We start from the raw sequence: 24,509 nt of genomic DNA, 5'->3' as shown, positions 1-24,509 counted from the left end.
AGGCAGGGAGGGTGAGGTCATGAACTCGAAGGCATCTACGCCATGAGGAAACATCCACAAACCTGAGCTCCCTTCTCTCGTCTCTTACGTTTCTTTCAAATTGCCTTCAGGCTCTTCAGATCACCTCGTTTACATCTGTCTTTAAAACTGGCTTTAGCAGTTGCGTGAAGGCATCGGGTTATTCTCTACGCTGGCACTCCAGACCTAGCATAGCATCAATCAAGCACACGAGGTGAGGCCGTGTCTACTGTGCACTGCTAATGAGAGGCCTCCGGGCTCTAGCAATGGCTTTGCTTCCTCCCAAATCACCAGGGACCAGTGTAGCTCAGGGATCAAGCATACAGCGCAGGTGCATCACAACCAAGGAGGGAACATGGCAGCTCTTAATGAGAGTCGGAGGGCTCTCTGCGCTCCCCTCACCTTCGCTGTGCCCAGACTTTCTAAGATAAAATTCTGAGCTTCACATGGAGAATCTCCATGCACTCCTCATATGATCCATGCCAATCCCGTTTTAAAGGCTACCATCTGTGACGCGATCACCAGTCCAAGAAGTACAGCCTGCACACAGAAGAAAGGTTTTATTGTGCCTACGGTGACTCACAATAAAGCACGCTTTGCAGCATATTGGGAAAACTCAGGCTTCACAAAGACCACAGTCACTGTTACCAGTCATGTCTGCTCCGACGCATACAGGGAAGGGAGCAGGCGGGGACGGACAAGAGATGCAGATCTGATGGCTGACTCTGTGACAGGGCGCTGTCTCCAGCTGCCCTCTGGGAGCTATGACTGAAGCTCCTCCCACAAGCCCCTAGGGGAAGACACACTGTGTGTTGCTGCTGCCTGTCCTCAGGTTAGTACCATGACTCTTCTTGGCCACAGGAAAGACGCAACTCCCAGGTACCAGCTGACAATACAGAGATAGGACAGATGCAGAAGCTGTGGCCTCAAAACCTCACTTTATATTTGGAAATCTACCCTCTCCAAAACATTTTTTTAAACAAACTGATGTTCTGTAGATGACATTTTTTTTTATCTTGGAATTTTTCTAACACTCCTATGGACAGACTAGTCTAAGCAACCCCCAGGTTTGTTAGAGGGAATCAGACTTAACCAGATTGTGCTTCAGTTAGCAACCGAGAGTTCTAAATGAGTCTTGGATGAGCCTCTCCTCCCTTGAGCCTCAGTTTCCCTTTCAGCTCCACAAAGATGGCTTGTTCTGTAGCGGCTCTGTGAGGAGGAGGTGGGGATCCGATGCTAGCGCAGCAGCAGCCATGGCTCTGGGCATGGGGACTGGAGTCAGTTCTGCCTGGCACAGCTGTCAGTGGGGAACACCGAGAGCCATCAGGACCGCATGGAAGATGGCGAAATCACTGGCCACCTGGAATGAGATTTCTCTGACAAAGGGGCCCTCGAGGAACAGAGTGGCTTCAAGAAGCCTGTAAGTTTTTAAAAAATGACACATGAATTTCTCAGGCGATGTAGACAGGGAAATCTTCTCTCAGGAACTGGTGTGAAAAAAATTTTTCATCATTCAGACAATGGAGAAAAATGCCCTGTCTAGACATCTTGGGCGGATGAGGTGTCTAAGCACAATTATTTCCAGCTTATTGGAAAGCAAGTCCTCACATTGTCCATTAAAAGGGAGCAGTGATTCACCCCTTCTTCTTTCTGGGGGTCAGGAGAAAGGGATCCTACCTCCCGGCTCTCTTGTGTACTGCTCACCTTGATGGTAACCACCTAGGAGAGGGCCAGGCCCCACCCATCGCTAGTTACAAGGTAGAGTTGATCCAACCCCTCACCTTGCTTCCTCTCCCCCTCCCCTCCCTCCCCTCCCCTCCCTCCCCTCCCTCCCTCCCTCCTCTCCTCTCCTCTTCTCTCTTCTCTTCTCATATGCTGAGGGACCCCATTTGTCATGGAGGAATTCAATAGTACTCCAATATATCCCTATTTCTTGCTAATTATTACAATCTAAATGGATACATGTAGTTCATGACTTTAAAAGTACAAATGTGCACACCTAGAGAAGGCAAAGTTACAGATAAATTCACAGCATATTAACAGGCCTTTTTTTTTTTTAAACAAATTGATGGGGCCAAATTCATTTCTTTCCCTTTTTGACCTTTTCAAAATGGCAATGCTAATCTCTATTTTAAGAAACCAAGATGGGCCCCATCTGGTCATAGACAGAGCCAAGGCCACTGAAGCTGTGTGATTGGACTTGCCCCAATGACTTCAGAAGGCCTTCGTGCCTGTTCTCCCCGGCTAGTGAAGTTCTTTTCTGAGCACATGCGTCAGGCCCACCAATAATGTGACCCGGGTCCTGCTGTGGGTGCTCAGCAGTAGGGAGGGCAAAGGTGGCAGATGCTATACAACTGACGGGGGTTGACTGAACCAGCCTCTGCTGGAGCTGAGGTGGCTTCCGGAGCTCGTGCTCAAAGATCCATGGTATCTCGTGCTCGTGCTCATATCTTCTACAAGGCTTGCAAATCAGAGGGGGCTGGACAGGTTCCTAGGAACCCAAGCATCTCACTGATTCTGTGGAACTTTCCGACACCTTGAGTCTGGTCAATTGTGAGAGGACAGAACCCTCTCCCTCCGCTTCCAGCTTCCCCTAACTCACGGCCACAGTGGGTTCCACAGAGGACAGATCTGTCTTCCCAGACTGGATCTGGGAAGAGGGAAGGTGGTGATTAGCTAGCGGAGCCCTCCGACCATGGCTCTTCTCCGTCCATGCCACCCTGAAGGAAGGAACCGGGGAGGGCAGCCTGTCTTCCTGAGGCTTGGGCGGCCTCTGGCACATGCTCAGCAGTGCCTTTAGCTCCACCCTGAAGTTCTCGTTGAGCCAGCAGTAGATGAAGGGGTTATAACAAGTGCTGCTCATGGCAAACCAGTGGAAGGCAAAGTAGAGGGCGTTGTTGGTGTGGATGGCCTTGCTGGACAGGAGGAGGACATAGCAGTTGAGGGGGAACCAGCAGAGAGCGAAGAGGACCACCACAAGCACCAGCATCTTCACGGTGGTCTTCTTCTTGCGTCTCAGGGCGAGGTACTGCTCTGTGGTCACGTCGCCAATAGTGTTGCAGAGCCACAATTTCTTGGCCACACGAGCATAGGCCACTGAGATAATGAAGAGTGGAAGAAGGTAGAGTAGGATGAAGGTAGCCAGGTCCAGGTACTTCCAGAAGAGGTCAGCTGGCTCTGGGAAGTCCGGCAGGCAGAGGGAGCGCACAATGTCCTCACTGAGCCAAGAGAGAGGGGAAAGGAAGATGGCCGACTATGAGTGGGGAAATCAGTACTACCACTTCCTGTGGAGGAGTGCCCTACCTAAGGCTTGGACCCATCTGTCACAGTCTTTTTGGGACTGTCCCCTAATCATTTCAGTCTCTCCACAGAACATTTTATAGAGGTCCGGAAGACGTCAGACTCTGTGTCCCCTGAACTTAGCATCATCCCTTGCATACAGTGGGCCCATGGATATTCAATGAACAAATGAGTGAATGAATGAATGAATGAATGAATGAATGAGGAATGAATATATCCGTGAAGGAATGAGGCGTCAGTGTTCCTGCTCAGGAAACCACCTCTTTCTTGAGTCCCCTTTTTAGTCAGATCTCCCTTCTAAGAGCAACCATTAAAACAGGCGGAAGGTCGGGAGAACGGGTGGCAAAGGACACACGCCTCTAGCCATGCCCAGGCCTTAGTAACTCCCTTACACAGTCTAGAAAGAAACGGAAGGAGGGAAGGAGCTGCTCCCAGTGGAAAGCGGTAAGATGCCGAAACCACTCAAAGTTCCCTCCTTTGTTCAGTGTTGGTGAAAATGTACTGCAGGTTTGTAATGTGGAGGCGGAGTTAGGGATCGACTCAGAGAGATCATGAGTTCAAGAAGGAGAGTTCTTCCTTCTGTGTAGTCTGCCATGGAGACAGGCTATTATGGAGTAGATTGCGGTTTTTGTTGTTTTTAACTGAGTGTTTGAGAGAAGGAGCTTCTCATCTGGTAAGAGCATATGTTAAGGACCAAACTGGGTAGTGGGGGAGATAGGGAATCCGGCCTCAGAAGCATATACTCACACTTACTTTCTTTCTAGGTTCTGTGAGTCGGGAAATCGTGCTTATTTTAAACAGGGCTGAGTGGGGGCCCCCCGTCTCCATCTGTGTGAGCACATGCCCCCTGGTGGCAGAACCTGGTAACTACTGCCTTGTCCTTGCAAGCAACCTAGAGAGCAAGGTTGAGTTGAAAAGAGGATACAAAGATTTGGCATGGACCAGGAAGCGACGGCATGAGAGGGGCTACTACAACAGCTCACGGAGGCAGAGGCGCCAGACAGCAAGAGTCACATCCGGAGGGGGCCCCCGTTTAGTCCTAGTGACTGTGGGCCAGGTCTGTTCTGGAGGACAGCATGATACACTCTCCCTTGAGCCCCAGGCTATTCCAACTAACAAGTCTCACCTGTACTTGAAGGTAAACAGTTTCTGGCAGATGGCATGAGGCAGAGAGAAGAAGGTAGCCATGACCCAGATGACAGCAATATAGATGACACCCTTGGTGATGGAGATCCGAGGCTTCAAGGGATGCATGATGACCTAGAAAACATGGGAGGGGTCTCACAGCTGAAGGCGAAAGCAGGTAAGAATCCAGGTCTTATTTATCAAAGGGTGAGCACCTGTTACATTCCTTGGTGGCACCTACATGGCACAAGGCAGCCGAGGAGTTAAAGGGAGGTCACAGCTCAACTCCAGGGATGGGAAGAGGGTGTCATGTGGACTCTGTGCTTCCTAGAAGTTCCAAGGTCTCTCGTAATGGAGAAGAGCAGTGTGAGGTGGCAAGGAAGACACAAAGGTGACCGAAGGGGACCCAAGCTCAGCCCGCCTCCTCAAAGCCCAGCCATTTCCCATGGTTCCAGACCCTGGATGGCATAGAGGGCTCTGACCATAAGAAGGACTCTCTTGTCACCCACTGCAAGAAGAGTCGGGGGCTGATCTGATGCCAGCCACTGAAGCCACGGCTGAACTCCAGCCCAGACTGATTTCCACGCACTTCAAAGGGAACCAGTATCACAGACATGGCGCCAAAATGTGTCTTGGAATTAATATTGTGTTCCAGCCAGTCAACTCTTCGAAGACGCTTGAATAATGGTGGAAATCTAAAAAGTATTTCCACTCGTGAGGTTAGTTTCTGGATCAGGGGTAGCCCAGATCTCTGATCGGATTGGTGGAAGCTAGCTACAAGGAAGGAACAGTTATGTGCTAACCTTCCTCGGCTGGCCGTGACACACCTTCACTACACGAGGACCTGATTCTAATGTGATTAGGGAAGTTTGGCAATAGAGTAATCTCAAATTTGGGCAGCCCACTCCTCATCTGATGTGCAAATTCCTTTAAGAATACTCTTTTCAAGTTATTGTCAGATGCATTTAGATGTGGCTGGTGACATGGGACACTGTCCTAGGCAGCTCTATCCACTTTGAACATCTGTTTTAACTAGAAAGCCATCCCTCACACTGAATGGAGCCTTTGAGGATGAGTCTTTGAACCCAGTTCTCTATTGGGCAAACCTCAGTTCTCTTTCTCCCGAGGAGACTTGCTCTGTGGGTCTGTTTAAATCACCACAGAGTAGGGCAGTCTAGTGGGCTAAAAGCACAGTCTTGGAGCCAGACAGATTTTGGACTAATGTGGTCATTCTTGGTCACGCAATCACGGGAAAGTGTGTGCATTTCTGGCCTGTTTCCTAATTTTTAACATGGTCTAATCTATGTTGAGTGGTTCTCAACCTGTGGGTCATGACCATCAGAAAACACAGGATTCTGATGGCCTTAGAAACTGAGACACCATTCACTGGCAAAATTATAGTAGCGACAAAATAATGTTATGGTTGGGGGTGGTCACCACAACATGAGAAACTGCATTAAAGGGTCACACATTAGGAAGGTTGAGAACCACCAGATAATCAGCCATCTGTGTTGATGGATTATGGGGTTTGTGGGTGCAACATACTAGACCCAGAGCTGGCCCCTTCCACAAGGGAGGACCTCGGGTCATCTTTGAGTGCCTACCACCCATGGGGCACCACTCCTACACTTCCGACCCTACCTGCTCCTGTTATCGGTACACTGGCTTGTGTTCCTCCTACACTGTCTGGCCAGGGATTCTCCATGTCCCATCTGAAGCCTTCTCCAAGCTGCAGACATTTGCTTCTTCATTTCCATCTATGATTCTCTGTGTTTGCTTTTCTACCACCAAAATAATTCATTATATCCAGAGATGGGGACCAGCGGCAAGTCTTCATGTCAACCCAGTGGAAATAACAGTTCACAACTACCAAAGAGTTTAATGTCCCTCCTGTCCTCGCCCAAATAGATCAACAGGGAGACAAGTACACACGATGACAGCGGGGCTGGATGAGTCACTGTCCCTGGGTATTCCCTACAGACCACGGTGGTCTGAGTATTCCCATCAGGCAGGCATAGACAGAGAGGGCAGGGTGATGCTGGGGACAGGTGTTCTCACCTGGTGACGGTCCACAGCGATAGCTGTCAGGGTCAGTGCTGAGACATGTAGAGAACAGTACTGGGCAAAGCGGCTGACATGACACATGCCCTTCCCAAACACCCATGTGCTGTTCACAAAGCGGACCTGTGGGTAAAATACAGATGGCGGGGAATCAGTAGGCCTTGGCTGGTACCAGTGCCACCTCTCAGTAGCCTTTGAAGAACATCTCTTCAGGATACTTCTCAGCTCCCTAGCCAAGAAATCTTCCAGCTACTGTGCCACAGACCACAGGGCTTTCCCTGGCACGAGCCATTTTTGTTCATTCAGTTCACCAAACCACAGTCATGGCCCTGGGCCATCAGGTATCGGGAGAGCTGGGAAATCAGGGCTCTGGGGGTTGGCATTTCATCTCTATTTATTGCCACACAGCCTTAGCCAATAAACTCCTTTAACCTCGGTTTTTCCGTTTTCAGAAACTGGCTTCAAAATCCCTACCTGAAAGGCTTATTATAAAATCTGTGAAGATGGGAGGAATTGCACAGCAAATTGTTAAAAGGTAATTTTTAGAAATGGGAAGCTGGCATTTTAAAGTGTAATAAAATTCTTTCTTGGCTGAATGGAACATGGCCTTGTGGGAAAAATGTCTCCAAAAAGTCACAACATAGCATGTCCAATGTGCTTAGAAGGTGTGTGTGTGTGTGTGGTGTGTGTGTGTGTGGTGTATGTGTGTGTGTGTGTGCATGTGCTTATGTGTGTGTGTATATACGTGCATGGTGTGTGTATATCTGCATGTATGCATGTGCTTGTGTGTATGCATGTGTCTGTGTGTGTGGTGTGTGTGTGTGTATGTGCATGTACACATGTATAAGTGATCCACCTCAGAGCCCATACATACTGTGTAAGCGATCTATCACAGAACTACATACACCACAGCCCCACGTCTATGGCCATAGTGCAGCTGATCAGCTGGGACAGAAGAATCTGGGAAGGTGAAGGTTACAGTGGGGAGAAATGGTACCCTTGGGAAACACAAAGTCCTCCCTCAGCACCATGGAGGGCTGGGTGCGTACACGGGCCTGGAGCAGTTCCTGTGAGGAATGTCTTGTGCCCAGGAGAAACGGAGCATCAATTGTGAACAAGGTTTGTCTGATCCAGGGAGGATCATGGGAGAGGGAGTGAAATGGGCAAAGGGAGAAATCGATGGAGGAGTTTTTTGTCCCCTCCTGCTGTCATCTTAGATCAGAACGGACCAGCCTTGACTGACACAGTTATGCTTCTTATTGGTATCCAAGGAGCATCCTCTCAGGAGGTTTCTCAGCCTTCCCAGCCAAGGAACATTCCAGGTGCTGTGCTGAAGCGTGGCACACCGGCATTTTCCTCAGCGTGGTTTGTGTACTCCACTTTAGGGTCTCTGAGCCTCCCCCCGCACGAGTGCAGCGGCTCCCCACAGGTGGTCATAGAGATCGTGCACGATAGAGAAATGGTGCGCGGCAGGTACACCAAGCTGTACTTAGCCCCTCTAAGTTGCCATTGCTACTGCACCAGGGGGTGTGTGAGACGGGCAAGAACTCACATGTGTGGAGACTGGGATAGAAGCCACCAGCCCTGGATCAGGCTCTGCTGGGAACTGAGGAGTGGGCTGTTTGCCTGGTGTGTATACAGGAAAGTTGCGTCAAGTCTGGCTACATCTCCACAGGGAGAAGATCGGGGCTCTGTCCTGTGACTGGGAGGACTTTGTCCTGTGACTGGGAGGAGTCATGGAGCCTATGAAGCAGGGCATCTTCAACCCCTCTGCCTCCCCCTACGACCAGCAAGTGAGCAGCCCTGTTTCTGATGGGCCATCACCACCTCCCAGAAGCCCCCTCTTCTCTCTGGAGCTTGCCCTCATGCTGTTCAGGTGGAACACTGCTGCCCAGACAGAGGCTGCAGGAGGGCCCAGTCCTGACGCCTGGCCCAGCCTCTTTCTGACCCACTCCAGCTTCACCCAGCCACTCCGTGCTCCCTCAACATAAGGTGGACCTCAGGGGCTCCTCTTTTGCTCTGCCTGCTCCCTCTGTGCTGTGTGGAGATCCAGCTCTTGCAGATCTGTTGCAGTGGTACATCCTTTTTAAAGTCTCCTCTGACTGCCTGTTAGGAAGGAACGAAGGCCTGCCTCCTTCAGGCTTCACTACACTGTCTGCATGTCCCTGTCATGGGAACCATCAACAATGTTTTGCTATTGTCTCAACGATCAGAGTCAGTCTTCATGCTGACTGCTGTGAGCACAGTGGCTAAGAAAAGGGGCCCAGGAGGGTCACCAACACCAAGCAGCCAAAGGCAATGCCTCACCCAAGTGGGAAGGCTGTGGTGAGCAGGCTGAGGGATTTGAAGACCCTTCCTCCCAGTTCTCATAACCTGTGTGCACATGGCAACACCCTGGATGGATGGATGGATGGATGGATGGATGGATGGATGGATGGATGGGGGGTGGATGGGTGGATGGATGAATGGATGGATGGGTGGATGGATGATAGGTGGATGGGTGGATGGATGGATGGGTGGATGGATGGGTGGATGTGGGTAGATGGATGGATGGATGGATGGATGGATGGGTGGATGGATGGGTGGATGGATAGATGGATGGATGGGTGGATGGATGATGGATGGGTGGATGGACGATGGATGGATGGATGGATGGGTGGGTGGATGGATGGATGGATGGATGGATGGATGGATGGATGGATGGATGGATATTCTTCTTGGCTAATAACTTTAACAACAAGTTATTCCATAAGTTGATAAGGGCATGGCTCCACTCTAGAGATGAGCCAGCTGTCAGCAGGATTTCTCAGCCATACTTTCACTGTTTCAAACCATCCATGAAGCTCCCTGGTCCCTGAGGGACAGAAACAACATCAGTAACGCCACATAGCAGAGGCCCAGAGAGGGAGCCACCTGCATCCTCTGCACAAATGTCCCAGCCCTGAGGCTCCAGGCCATCTCACCATTACTCCCTCACAGCACAACTCTTACACTGGGGTTTGCTATCAAGCCATGGCGGGAACACAGCTTAACCCACTAGCACAGAGAAATATGTTTCAGACTCCATTAACAGCTAACAGTTGCTGTCTCAAATGACCCAGCAGCAGCACCCTATGGCTGGGAGGCGGGTTTCTCACAGGCTGAAGAGAGGGTCGGGGTAACAGCCTCTGTAACACTTCAGGGACCTGGTTTACTGTTTGCTACTTCCAAATGTCTGTGACCAAAGGGGAAACAGAACGGTCAGCCCCTTAGCGCCAACTGCAGACACTGGACTCTTTGAATCAGTGCTACCAGCTGCAGGAACTCTGGTTTGGAAACGGAGTGGGGAAAGAAAGAGCAAAGGGAAGACAGAGCTGGAAGGAATATTGGTTCGTGTCAGGAGAGAAAGGAGACCCAAGGATTAAGGCAGGAACACAAAACTAAGGCTGGGTTGGCCGAACAGAGCCAGTGAAGGAGTAGGGTGGGGGAGCCTGGAGGTGGGGAGGATCTGGAAGAGACAGACTGGCGGGAGGAGAAGAGGTTGAGCCCAGGAGGACCTTTCCTTACCAAAGTGAAGGGCGTGTTGAGCAATGTGATCATGATGTCTGCCACTGCCAGGTTGACGATGAAGAGGCTGGTGGCCGAGTGCATACGCTGGTTCTTGAAGATGACATGACAGACCAGGACATTGCCGAAGAGCGAGAAGACAATGATGAAGGAGTAGGCCACGATGAGCAGGGCTTTCACTGTGGGGTTCTGGGACTCAGCCCCATAGCGTCTCCTGCCCACGAAGTTCTGCCAGTCAGAGAAAGTGTAGTTGGCCCAGAAGTGCGAGGCATTGGCTCCGGTCAGGGCTGCATCCATGCTGGGATGCTCACTGACGACCTGCGGCTGCTCAGTGGCTCTCACGGAGGACAGAAGAAAAAGAAGCAGGACAGGAAGGACATTCATGTCCAGCCACTGCAGCTCTGGGACAAGGTCCGGACTCCCCGCCAGGCTCCGTGTGAGGAGACTGGGTGTGGGGCACTGAGCGCACCGGGCTAGAGGAGTCCGCACCACAGAGGGAACCTGGACTCGAGGGGCGCGAAGCATAGAGGGAGCCCGGACCTCCGAGAGACCCTGGGCCACGCCAGGTCCTGGATGGGGAGACAACCGAGATCCTCAGGAGGGTCCGGACCGCAGGGAGAACTCCGGAAAACCTAGGGATCCTAGGGAACCTGGGGATTGTGCGGACGGTCACCCACCTCGGTCCTCGGTGGCGCTCACCCGATTCTCACAGCACTTTTATACCTCTGCTCGGGCAGGGGCCAGAGCGTCTCCGCCTATAGGGCCGTGCAGCGTCTCTTCGCTCCCGTGACGCGCTCGGCTCCAGCTGCCCCGCTCCCTTCTCGCAGCACCGCAGTTCCCAGCGCTGCTCGCACGGTCTCCCCAGCTCTGCTACCCGGCAGCAGCCCAGACTCCAGCAGCCCCCTCCCTCGAGCTCGCAAGCTTTCTGTACAACAGGACAGCAGACGGGTGCAAACAGCCTCGGGGACTATGTGGAGCCACACTGAAAGGACCGGTCTGTGCAGTCCGAGGATCCCACGTTGGTTTCCATCTGTAGCCTTGGCACATTCCCGATGTTAAGGTGCGGCAAATCCTGAACTGGACCTGGAATGTTTCCTCTCCGTTTGGACCTTAAGATTCGCGGGGGTCTTAGTAAAGGCCTATTTTTTTTCTTCTTTTTTGAACAGCCTTCAAACACTTCTTGACACATTCAAGGAGCAGAAGAGATAAAAAGCTCCACTCTGTCCACTCCTCTGGAAACAGCAGCTTTGCCACCATGGACTTGTGGGCGCTGCCTCTCAGCCACCCACCCATTCCTCCAGTGAGAAGTTTTCTGATAGCTAGCATACACAGCAATGGCTTTCTTCATGAGCGTGTCATGAATGCTTCTCATGCATATATACTTTTTATTCTTTTCCACCCTCCTCCTTCACTCCTCTTCCTGGTTCCCTTCCTCTGGTGAAATAGTTCTTCCTGCTTTCATGTCATGCATACTTTGGCAGACTTTGGTTTCCCCCTCTTGTTCCTCACCTGCCCCTCCCGTCCCTCTCAGAGACCCCTATTTACTTGTGTATGTCCCTATCTTGATAGACAAGCCCCGATTCCTCCGTGGGAACTGCGTCATCCACCTCCTGTCTCCCCTGTGGGATGCCTCTTGCAGGACCTCAGACCACCCCACCTGGTGTCCAACTTAGGGCATCTAGTGTGTCATCTGACCCTGGTGAGCAGCCTCTTAGATAACCAACCCAAATGCTGCTGATCAAGTCAGGGAAGAGAAAGGAATTCCCCATTTTCTATTTCTTTTTTTCTCGGTTCCAATCCCTGTTTCTGCCTGTCTCCCCACCACGTCCTTCACAGACTTTGTAAATTTCCTGTCTTTAAGTTATAGTTGATGAATCTGTAAGTTTGTTGCAGAGTGGGAGTCCAAGTCCACCTAGCAGGAGCAGGAAAGCGAAGGGGCTGGCCAGTTGCAGTGTTACACGCCCACACACACCTGCTCTCCCCGGCATTGTCCGCTCTGAACCAAGCTGCTAATCAAACTGTCAGGATCATTTGTTCCTGAATTTGATTCCAAAGTCTGGAGCCCGATTCTTCGGCTGCTGCTTCGCTCTGGCCCGCTGTGTCCTCAGTGTTTGTGCTTCTCTGGCTTCTGCAACCTGCTGCGCCTCTGGCCACTGTATCCACGGACATCTCCATTTTCCCCTGCTATCTGTCCTCCTGCTATACCTGTCTGGGTCTCTCAGGAGCTGCAGCCCCGCTCTTTTGGCCTTGCCTTCTCTCACTTAGTGCCACCTGCTCTGTCTCTCCTTGTGCCTTCCTGGCCTCTGTTTCCTTGCGTCCCCCAGGAGCTGCCCACATGCACTCCTGCAGCTTCAGCGCTCCGTCCCCTCTAGGAGCTCATAGGAACACAGCCACGCCCTCCCGGCCCTCCTTCCTTCACGGCTCAGGCTCTACTACAGCAGCTTGGCTCAGTACAGATCAATGGCAAAATAAATAAATAAAAATAAATAAATAAATAAATAAATAAATAAATATGGGGAGCTTGATTAGATAAAGGATCCCTAAATATCTTATATCTAAACTTGCTCTGTTCTACAATTCCAGAAGTCTCTTGCCTCTAAGGGTCTACCTCACACTCTTAAAAATATTTCATCTCTATGATTTTTTTGCACTCTGCTCTCAAAACAAAACAAAACAAAAACTCTAAAGATTATGCTGTATACTCTTATCTCACAATTTGCAAGTTGTTTATTGGGTGTGGTTTAAAAATCTATAACCTATGTAACAAAATTTGGCTTTAAACTTATAACAAAAGGCTTATAATTAAACATCTATACATAGATCTCTCTCTCTCTCTCTCTGTGTGTGTGTGTGTGTGTGTGTATGTAATCAACTCGCTTGAGATATGTGTATGTATGTGTATGTAACTTGGACTCACTTCTGTTTGTACATGTGTACGTAATACACACACACACTAGGAAAACATGTTTTTAAATAGCAGCCTTGTGGCTCTCCTCCATCTTGGCTGGTGACCTCATCAGGAAGTAAGCAGCCACATGGCTGCCAACCATCTTTGCTAAGGCTAAGGAGCACATGCCCGTGACTTCACTGTGTTTAATGACCACATGGCAACAATTGAAACATTCCTAGTCTGGATGAGTGCTGTCTATCATTGTATCTCCCTTTCAGACTAAGAAGTAGCAAGTCTCAAATATATTATGTTGGTATAGATTTTTTATGGTGGTAAAATTTAAGGTTATATTTGCTACAACATACAATACGTGTGATTCAAGTCTGGTTTACAATATACTGTATATAATGATAAAAAATTTAGGGGTTGGGGATTTAGCTCAGTGGCAGAGCGCTTGCCTAGCAAGCGCAAGGCCCTGGGTTCGGTCTCCAGCTCCGAAAAAAAGAAAAAAAAATTAATGTTATAAAGTCTATTCAGAATAACAAAAGCTGATTGGAGACTTACACCTAAGTTAGTATGTCTTTGCTAATTGGTCAACACCAAGCTTCTTGAAACAACGTGTTTGATATTTGATAAATAAGATGTGTTTGATTTTTTAAGACTAAACCTAACAGAGATAAAGCTGCAAAATCCTAACCTGTATGCAAAAACCTAATATAAAATCTATTAACTTATTGAAAACTGTTAAAGATGATTAAGACATGCAAATGAATAGTCACCCTACGAACGACCAAATTCTTCAATGTGTTCAGAACTATACATGTAGCCATGCTAAGAACTAGTGTAATTAATTACAGGGATAAGCTTTGCTTACCGCTCATACATGTCTTTAAATTTAAGCCTAAAACAAATGACTAGAGAGGAGCAAAGTCTGACCAGTTTATATGCACATAATAGATCAATAGTTCTCAAATTCTTCGGGGGATCTGCTGGATATAGTATTTAAAATGTTTAATAAAAAAGCTTTTCATGATAGCTCCTGGCAGCACCCCTAATCTCCTCCAAAGAAGACGATGGACAGAAGAACCTCCACTTGGAGCTTGCTTTAAATGTGACAAAGCTGACCATTGGAGGAAACCTCCCCAGCTACCAGGACCCTGTCTAAACTGTGGATTGGTAGGACACTGGAGAGTCAACCGCCCTTCTTTGTCACTAGGCCAGTCCTCCCAGCTTCCTACTCCACAGGAAAATCTGTCAGCTCTTTGGAGCCTGGAGGCCAAAGGCTGATGCTGTCCTGGAACCTGGAGGTCTGCCCCACATGACCATGGAGGAACCTAGGGTGACTGATTATCCAGGCAGCTGGTGAGCCTGCCATTTTTAATAGATTCAAGAGCTGCTTGGTCTGGTCTTCCTCCTTACGCAGGTAAAAGTCATCCTTCTCAGGTCTCTGATTGTGTAGACAACAAGGCTAGTGATGGCCTTGTCAGTGGAACAGCAGCAGCCGAGCTTCTGCCTTCTCAGTTCTCTTCATGAGTAAACACCACCCCCCAGGTCTCACTTTCCTAGAGCTAACATGAGGTCTAGACACAGTTTACCTTGCTACTAGACTCGGAAAAGAGATAAGCCCACAAAACAGACTTCATTGTAGCTTTTCACCATCCCTTTATTTAAAGAAATTCAGTTTGTAATGACTGCTCTCATTAATCAGCCACATGTATCTCCTGTAAATGACTGCATAGAAAAAAAGGTGTAAAGTTTGTGTGAGGTCTGAGGATACAAACGCTTAAGTTGTGAGGGTCTGAGATGTTTAAAGATATGTAAATGCAATTCGTAAAGGTCTAAGAAAGTGTCTTAAGGCAAATAAAAATGAAAAACACCTGTCTGGTGTCTTTCCTTCTCTGTACTGTTGTTATATCAAGACTTCAGAAGTTCAGACTTTTAACACTGGTTAGTGGAGTTCTGGCAAGCTATGTCTCCTCATCCTCCGGATAGAGGGAAGAGGGCTCCCTCACCCTTTTCACACGGAATCACTTCATGCCCTGAGTTTCTACCATGACTCAAAGGTGTGAGTTTATTTCCTTTTCTGCAACGTGGGTCTCAGTACACATTGCAAACAGTGGTGATGCTAACACATCTAAAGCTTTATCTTTCTATAAACTGAAGACATTCTTATAAGCTTCAGAGAATCGACTTGAGTCCACCTCTACTGGGTCAGTTGGACTCCAGATAAGCACTCCTGTCAATCAGCAGCTTAAGTCCCCCCCAACCCGAGTTTCTCCCCTACTTCCTGTTGCTAAAGGTATGCTTTTCCCCCTCCCCTTCACTGGTCTTGGGATTTCTCTCACCAAGTTACCAGAACCATGGCCTAAAATTTTCAAATGTACACCTAAGAAAAAAGTCCCCTTCCCTAAACCCCTTAACTTTATCTTCTGCCCCGATACATATCTGTTCCAGAAACCTGCCAGTTCCAGGTGTTCCTGCAAAACCCATATCTTTGACAGCTTCAAAGAGGCTAGCCCCAGGTGGCCCAGCCTCACAGACTGCTCCAACTGCTGTCTAAGTCTCCCCGGCCCCAGACGGTCCAACAGAGTCTGGACAGCAAGTGAAGCAGTGTGCTCTTCCAGGACGTGGCCAGCATCCCAGCTTTCTTAGGTTCCCAGAGGGGCCAACACCCCAAGACAGCAGGTAGAGGTCTGAAGAGCACAGAACCCCCGTTCCTGCCTCACCATCACCCCTCCCTGTGTGCCTCTCCATCCAGTCAAGCCGATAATCAAGATTACCCACCACAGTGACCACACTCTTGGAAAGGAACCAAACAAGTCTGAAATGCCAAGTACTGCCGAAGAATTGCTCCAACATACAACAGCAACAGCAAAAACAACAGCAGCAACAGCAGCAGCAGCAACAACAACAACAGCAACAACAACAGCAGCAGCAACAACACCACCACCAACAACAACAAAAACAACAACATCAAAACCAAAACCGAAGCCCATGGACAAGCTAAGCGAGACACTGGAGGCAGAGTACAAGGATGCCTAGCATAAGGAAAAGGAAGTGTACCCAAGGGGCATTTACAGTTTGGGAATCCAAGGCGAGCCTGGTGTGCTTAGAATACTGCGCTCTGGGTGGCTCTCACTCTGCAGTCCAGGCCAGCCTGGGGCTTGCTCCACACACCAGACTGGTCTCACGTGTGTGGCGGTGCTTCTGCCTCTGCCTCCTGAGTTTTAGAATCACATGCATGTGTCCCCACTCTCAGCATTAGCTTGTACTTTATATGTATAATTTTGTGGGTGCATGCGTGATGTGTGCTGGTGTGTGCTGGTGTGTGCCAAAGCACATGTGTACAGGCCAATCTGAAAGATTGGTTCCACCCTTCCACCTTCACTTGGGTCCCAGGGATAGACCTCAAGTCACCAGGATACACCAGTAAAATGGCAAAAGATGTGTATATCCACAACGTGGGCAGGGTTTCCAGGGTACCATCCTCCATGATCTGCTTCTTTTGATTCAAATGTACTTTTTAAAAATTTTTCTTTTCCTTGGATATTTTATGTATTTACAATTCAAATGTTATCTATTCCCTTTCCCCCATCTCCCATACCTACTCCCCCTTTCCCCTGCTTCTATGTGGGTGCTCCCACTCCTACCCACTCCCACCTCAACACCCTGGCATTCCCCTACACTGGGGAAATGAGCCTTCACAGGACCAAGGGCTTCTCCTCCTATTGATGCTGGACAATGCCATCCTCTGCTACATATGCAGCTGGAGTCATGGGTCCTTCTATGTGTACTCATCGGTTGGTGGTTTAGTCCCCGGGAGCTCTGGGGGGGGGGAGGGGTTAGGTGACCCTAGCCACCTCTATTACTTTATCATCTGTCACTCACCAGACTCGAGACCCGTCTCACTGGCCACCTTTCTGCAAAGCCCAGATGGTGATAGCTGACTGGCCATTTTCACCTTGAATACTAACATACTTGGTAGGAAGCCGTGAACTACCCGTTCTCTCTCATCCTTCCCTTCTCTTCTAATAACTGCCCCGTCTCCCATCTAACCTGGTGAGAATCTGAGGTTACCTGCATCTCACCTGTTTCTCGATGTACTTGAAAAATGCTGCTTCTACCCTATGACCACTGCCCCTGCCACTTGAGAGCCAGAAACAATTGTGTGTGTGTGTGTGTGTGTGTGTGTGTGCGTGTGCGTGTTTTGTATACATGTATGTATGAAGGCCAGAAGATAATTTTGGGTGTCATTCTTCTGGCACTATTCACCTTGGGTTTTGAGACAGGGCCATCTTTCTCTGGAACTTGGAACTCACCAAGCTGACTAGGCTTGTTGGACAATGGGAACTCACTTGTCTCCAGGTCTCCAGTGGTATGATATCAAATCCAGCCATTTTATATGAGTTCTGAGAATCTATCTTAGGTCCTCACACTTGACCCATCTCTGCGACCCAGTTCCTCTCAAAGATCCATTTCTAATGTGGCCTCTTCCATAAAGAATCTCTAAACTCCTTTATTATGAGACCCTAAAGACAGTTAATCGAGGGCCTGCAAATCACCCTGTATAATAGACTCTCAAACACACGACCTAGTCTCTCACATTCAGTTTTCCTTGTTTTTATCTTGTCGTGGCAACAGAACCATTTTCCCCACTAAACTGTTAGTTCTCCCAGGTCAGAAATTGTCTTATTCCTAACACCATCTCTTCCGTGTAGCACAGAACCCAGGTAGAGGATGCGTCCTGAGGCAGGCAGGGTACCAGCGTGAAACAATCATTTCTCTGATACTTCATCTGTCATGTAGGACCCTGGACATTAGAGCAGCAGTTAAAGAGTACATGTTGCATATGCAGAAGGACCAGAACAACAGCCAAACAGCCACAAAAGCCATGTACAGTTCCACAAAGGACTGTCACCTCAGAATGAGGGGTTGGGGTGGAGACAGGAGAATTACTGGGAATTACTGGCTGCCAGCTTAGCAAAAAACAAAACAACAACAACAATAACAATAGCAACAGACTGACCTTGAGTTCCAGGTTCAGTGAGTGACAGTGCTTCAAAGGAGTAAGGGGGAGAGTGGCTTCCTGAACTGGCTCTATGTGCATATACACCTGCACACACACACATGCATACACCATACACATGTGTACCTCACACACGTGTGCACCATATACGTGCGCCTCACACATACCATACACATGCACATGCTTTCACATACTAAAGTTAAAAGGCACATGCATCTCCGTCTTCCAGGATTCTGCCGTCAGTTAAGCGCTTGGACATTTCTTCACTCCATCTTGGATGGAGCCAAGACATAGTCCCGGCAGGCAGACCTGGAACTGGTGTTTATGGGATTGCATTTCCATTCCACTCATTTTTCCAGCACCAGCTCTAATTTTATGCTAATTGTCATTGAGCTATTTTTCTGCTTCTCTTATTCCTGCTGTGTGCTTTGTTTCAAATAAGAACTTGAAAGAGGATAATTTACCAGAATTTTTCAGTTACTTGAGCAATATTGTATCTTATAAAGAAAGAATGGTGATTAAAGTGTTTTTAAAAAATACCGAATCAAAATTTTATTAAAAAAATGTTTCTAGGTGGGGCTGGGAGATGGCTCAGTGGTAAAATTGCTTATTTTCTATCCTAAGACCTACCTAAGTTTGACCATGAGTTCTAATTCCTACAAGTTTTCCTCTGATCTCCACATGTACTGTGGATTGTATAAACACAGACACACAGACACAGACACACACACACACACACACACACACACACAGGCTCACAGATACACACATATACTGAGCAAACAATTTAAAAGATAAAATATTTTAAAAGGATGCTTCTAGAAGCACCAACAGGCAGATTTGCAACCACCTTCTCAAGATGAAGCTATAGCTGTCATTTGGCATACGCTTTTGAAAAAATATGCTTTAATAAGACTTTTAAAAATACCTTTTGGGGAGCATTAATTCCCAGCTCCAGAAAGGAAAAGCTATCTTTTTCTTCATTTTCATTTTATAGACTTCTATTTTATAAGATTCGTGCTATGATAAAGACAACGTCTTGCTTGCAGGCACTGGGACTGAGAATGGCCACTGTGGTGTAGGAAGCTGATGGCCACGCTTTGGAGTTAAGAGAGGCTCATCTTGCAGTAAACACACAGATTGGAATGTAAGTCACATTTTGGCCCACTAGTTCAGACTATTTCAAAGATTCACCTGACATTTTGAGAGATTTTGATTAAGGGTAGAGTAATAAAAATATAATTTAAATTATGTGAGAAAAACAACCATACCGTTTATATGACACCTAGTGGCTTAATTGCTAAATAAAAATTCTGAACAGCAAGTGAGTTCTGCAAAGCTCTTGGACCCCTGGCTGGATTCACCCTGTCCCCTCTCCTCCTGGACCCCTGACTAGACTCACCTGCCCTCTCCTCCTGGACTCACCACCCTGCCCCCTCTCCTCCTGGACCCCTGACTGGACTCACCCTGCCCCCTCTCCTCCTGGACCCCTGACTGGACTCACCCTGCCCCCTCTCCTCCTGGACCCCTGACTGGACTCACCCTGCCCCTCTCCTCCTGGACCCCTGACTGGACTCACCCTGCCCCCTCTCCTCCTGGACCCCTGACTGGACTCACCCTGCCCCCTCTCCTCCTGGACCCCTGACTGGACTCACCCACCCTCTCCTCCTGGACCCCTGACTGGACTCACCCTGCCCCCTCTCCTCCTGGACCCCTGACTGGACTCACCTGCCCTCTCCTCCTGGATGTTTTCACCTGGCCCTCTCATCTACACCAGCATTTTGCTACATGGTGTGGTAGCTGACTCTTGCTGACTTTTCTCACAGCTTTCTTAAGGGCAAGCACCTGCCTTTGCCTTTTATACCAGAACTTGGCTTGGTGCCTGGCACAGAGCCAGCTCTTACTAAACACAATGAAAGAATGTAAGAAACATTAATAGATCCCATTAAAAGAAAAGCAGAGTGTTCAGAGAAGCCCAGCAGAGCTAACTTCACTCCCACTCTCTTGAGAGCAGAGCCTCTTCAGAACAGACTGTTGTTCTTCTTCAGGAAGTACTGGAATAAACTAGAATCCTCTCTGTAAACTACTGTTGTCTGGGTATTAAAAGCCTTCCTCCTGGCTATAAATGGTATCCGTGAAAAAAAGACTCCAAGAAAAACCAAAAGAACATAAAGAAATAATCTCAGGGCTGGAGACGGCTGTGCTCGCAGAGTTGACTCTCCAGCAACCACTTTGTTCTAACTCCAGCTCCGGAGTGGTGGTGCCCTCTTGTGTCCTCCTTCTGCAACTGCACTCAGGTGCACACATTCTTGTTGCCACCATCTTATCATTAACAGTTTGGTGTTCTCTTAATGTTTATCTATATAATAGACATGTAATTTTATCAGTTTCATGTCAGGATTATATTATCCTTAAGAATTCTCAGTATTATCAAGTTTTTCTCAAAAAATTAATTCAAAGATTAAAACTTAAAAGGAATTAAAATTTTCTTTTAAATGGCTGGACAGTATTTTATCTTGTGGAATACCATAGCATAATGTGGTTTTCAGTGTAATAATGCCTGGTAATCTTTTATATAATCTTCCTAGACTTTGTACGGAGACATACATTTACCCTCCAGTTTCATTCATTTCTTTCCCACTGGTCTACATTAGAGGCTGGGATAGAATCCAAGACATAGAATTCGAGGAAACAGAGATGAAATGTTCTGAGGCTTGTGGTAATTTGTCAGGTTACTTGGTAGAAGGCTATATCCTTTTATACTCCCACCAGCAGTGGAGCGGAGCAGGAGAGAACATCCCGTTCACCGCAGCCCACCCAACCACGCTCCATCATTACCTGACTGAAGGAAATGCATTGTAAAAGGATGTTTCCATTGACTCTAGGCTGTAAAACCCTTCCTCACCAACAAGCTAATGGTGAAATGGCTGCTTAGGGAGACCTGGACATTCACCTTCTGGTGATGAGAGTGCTGTGATTCATCCAAGTCAGTTTTGGAGACCTGCTTCCCTTAGTCAATACCCACCTCAGCGGTGATCTGGGGCAGGCCTGGCTCAGAACAGCACAGGAAGCTTTTTAGAAATTACGTTAGACTAAAAGCTGAGGTCTCTTACACTACTGCCTGGTACACAGCTACTACTCGATACTGAAGGACGAGGATGGTAATGTTATGGTTAGGATCTGAAATGTCTCCAAGAAGTTCCTGTGTGGAAGGCTGGGTTCCAAGGCATCGAGTGTCCCTAGGGGAGGTCTTTGAGCTTCCAGGACCTAGAGGCATCCATCTTCATCAGTGAATTAACCACTAGTGGCTTCACATCTTCATGGGAGCTGGTTAGAGGCAGGACATCAAGGACGTGCCTGGAAGGGTGTATTTTGCCCTTATCCTTTCCTGTCACCATGAAGTGGGTTTTTTCCATCACACATGACCCCATGATATCCAGTGTCTACAGAGGTCTAAAACAGTGGAGCTGGTGAGCCATGGGTTCCAGCCTCTGAAACTGAACAAAATAAACTTCTCTTCTTAACTAGACGTCTCACACTGGTCAGTGGTGGAGCTTACAGACAAGCAAAGCTGACGGGCGACTTACAGTTGAATTTTGCTGCTAACAAAGGCTGACGGGTACTTGCATTTCCACCATTTTACCTTCAGGCCCTTTTGTTATTCAGCCAAACAGTGGCATGATTTGTTACTAAGTCTTTAAGTGTAATCTCATGCCTAGACCAACACTTTATATCCAAAACTTTGTCCTAAAGGAAGGAGACAACTGTCCACAAACACACACACATATTGCTACTCCCAGAGATGGGAAGAGAGAGACCACTGACCCAAATCATCATGGTCAAATTAATTAAAGCACGTAACTAATTAAAGCAAGCTTTTATTTGTGTAGATGGTTGCTTCCCTCTAACACGAGGTTCGAGAGGTCAGCACCGGATGTGCAGAAGGCAAGGTTTTATTTATAGTTCCGTGGCAGGGATCTCCAAATGCGGAATTTGGTGGGCAAAGTAAGTGGGGTTACGAAAGCAGAATCGTAAGCCTAACTAGTCAGTCCCAACAACCTCCTGAAACAAAGACAAGGTATGCAAGGTAGGCATAACAAGGTACTCATAACCACAGGTCACCATAATAACCATTTGAAACGAAGGTAGGGTTGCAACATGGTTATGAACATCTTTTTGAAACAAAGATATGGTTGTCAGTTTCCTGGAAAAGACAGTACAGAGCCATTTGCAGTTGATGTTACAGGTGGGGCACAGCCCATCCTTGAGAAACAGAGCTTTAGTCATAAACAGGAATGAACGTGGCTGTCTTTACTGTAAGATGGCGTTTATGCCTAGACGGAGGCAGGCTGGCTCTTCAGTATCCTGCACGCCTCTAGGGTTTAGGTTTTGTAATATCACACATTTTCATACTTATGGAAAAAACAATAAATGTGATTTGGGTAAAAAAAAACACAAAAATATTCTGGGGAAAATCACGATTAAGTCTTTAGCCAATGGGTATATTAAGCTATCAAGAATCCTGCAGAACCCACCAATTACAGACTTCTTACATCAACTGGAAGCTCCTTCCTCCTTCAACGCTCAAGAGAACATGAAGAGGCACCCCTGGCTCCAGCTCAGTGTAAAGTGTTCAGTACAAAGCCTGTGCCTTCTGGCACGCTTCTTTCTGAATGGCAGCGCTCCCTTGCGGGCCAGGCTCTGCTCTGACGTGTTCTCACAGGAGCTTTGACTCTTTTCTGCAGTTTCTGTACAAATTTACTTCAGGCTAATGTTTTCAGTTTCGAGTCAAGACAAGTTATGTTACAGGCCTCAGTGGAATTGGGGAAGCATGGCCATGTGGGAAGAAGGGGACTGCTGCGGTGGTGCATACCTGAGTCTCACAAAGCGAGGCCCGGAGGAATTTTTGCTTAAGGCTGGCCTGGGCTGCACTGTGAGACTTTGTTTTAAAACAGGTGGAGATATGGGAGAGGCAGGCTGAGCAGCAAGCAGTGTGCATCTCTCTGAGTCCCGACTACAGATGCAATGTGACCATCGAGTTCTTGTCCCATGCTTCCTCTGCCATGGCGGACTGCTCCTAGACGGTGAGCCACAGTAAACCTGTACATGGTCAAGGTCCCTCGTGCCAGACAATCAATCAGAGACGAGAAAAGCTACATCAGGGTGCTCAAGAGAAAAGGGGAAGGTGGAAGGGCTCTAGCAGACCTGAGCGTGGCAGACACGGTGTTGGGAGGCCGTGCCCTTCCTCCTTCTCTCTTATAAACCACAGCTTGCACCCCTAAAGCCAGCCGCCAAGATCTACTCCTTTACTTGGGCGCTTTCTCATGCCAGACTCACTTCTAAGGCTGATCACTGAGGCCCAGCTATCAAAGCATGAAGTACAGTAACCAAAAAGCCCCCTGCGGGCCACCCTATCAAAACAGACACCACATCCTAGCCTGTTCTAACAAGACCATTCTAACACGGTCCTCCCCCTTTCCTCTTGCTTTTTATCAGCTAGTCTTTAAGTATTTTCTTGTTGCTTCTTAACTAGCTGGGCACTCCACTGCACCCCTGTTGATGTCATCTATGATGTCATGAGGGTGGTGGCTGTCCACATTGCAGCCCACAGACTGTGCGGTACCCAGGATCTTCTTGATAGTTCCAGAAAGTTCTCTGGCCAAAGACCGGTGTCTCATCTGCCGGGCAATGTAGGTAATCTCATCAAAAGTGATGTTTCCACTGTGTTTAATGTTTTCCTGCTTCTTCCTGTCTCTTGGTGGCTCCTTGAGGGCTTTGATGATCAGGGCAGAGGCAGAGGGCACCACCTCAATCTGGGCCTGTCTGTTCTGGATGGTCAGTTTCACTGTGATCCTTAGGCCTTTCCAGTCACCGGTAGCCTTGGCGATGTCATCACCAACCTTTTTTGGGAGACAGACCCAGAGGACCGATCTTAGGGACCAAGGAGGACATGGCACCAACCTCGCCACACCTCAAGTACACGACTTTGATCTCGTTGGGGTCGAACTTGGGCAGCATGGTAGAGGAGGCTGGTGTTGGATGAACCCGGATTCGGGACAACCGAAGAAAGTTGCACCATTACCTCCTCCGAACCGAAAGCCGAAAAGCCCCCTTTTCCTCTTAAAAAGCACACCTGCAAGGTCATCTGCTGCTGGTGTCTGCCTGAGTCAGAAGTCAGCCACTTTACTTCCCTGCCTGTCAAAAAGTGAAAATGGGTTTTGGGGTGTGGTTTACTCCTAATCCAGAGTCCGGGAAGGAGGGCGGGGAGGAAGCAATGCCTCACACAGCTGGGGAAGGGGGAGGATGCAATGCTTCACAGCTGGGGGAGGGGAGGATAAATGCTTCACACAGCTGGGGGAGGGGGAGGATATAATGCTTCACAGCTGGGGAGGGGAGGATGCAATGCTTCACACAGCTGGGGGAGGGGAGGATGCAATGCTTCACACAGCTGGGGGAGGGGAGGATACAATGCTTCACACAGCTGGGGGAGGGGGAAGATACAATGCTTCACAGCTGGGGAAGGAAGGATACAATGCTTCACAC

General features: G+C 48.4%; 1 protein-coding gene and 1 pseudogene across 1 annotated transcript; both read right to left on the bottom strand.

Annotated features, from left to right (window-relative positions):
• Positions 1 to 559: 559 nt before the first annotated feature.
• Positions 560 to 10,830, bottom strand: Gpr83 (G protein-coupled receptor 83). Its single transcript, XM_032911031.1, has 4 exons — positions 10,051 to 10,830; positions 6,502 to 6,627; positions 4,445 to 4,578; positions 560 to 3,236 (listed from the first exon to the last, which is right to left on the bottom strand). The coding sequence occupies exons 1-4, from the start codon at positions 10,573 to 10,575 to the stop codon at positions 2,612 to 2,614; spliced, it is 1,410 nt and encodes a 469-aa protein (XP_032766922.1). The 5' UTR covers positions 10,576 to 10,830; the 3' UTR covers positions 560 to 2,611.
• Positions 10,831 to 23,484: 12,654 nt separating this feature from the next.
• On the bottom strand, positions 23,485 to 23,999 carry LOC116907464 (annotated as a pseudogene).
• Positions 24,000 to 24,509: the final 510 nt, after the last annotated feature.

This window comes from Rattus rattus, chromosome 8 (assembly GCF_011064425.1).
Source record: "Rattus rattus isolate New Zealand chromosome 8, Rrattus_CSIRO_v1, whole genome shotgun sequence".
Classification (NCBI taxonomy): Eukaryota; Metazoa; Chordata; class Mammalia; order Rodentia; family Muridae; genus Rattus; species Rattus rattus.
This window is presented reverse-complemented; position numbering and strand designations above follow the sequence as displayed.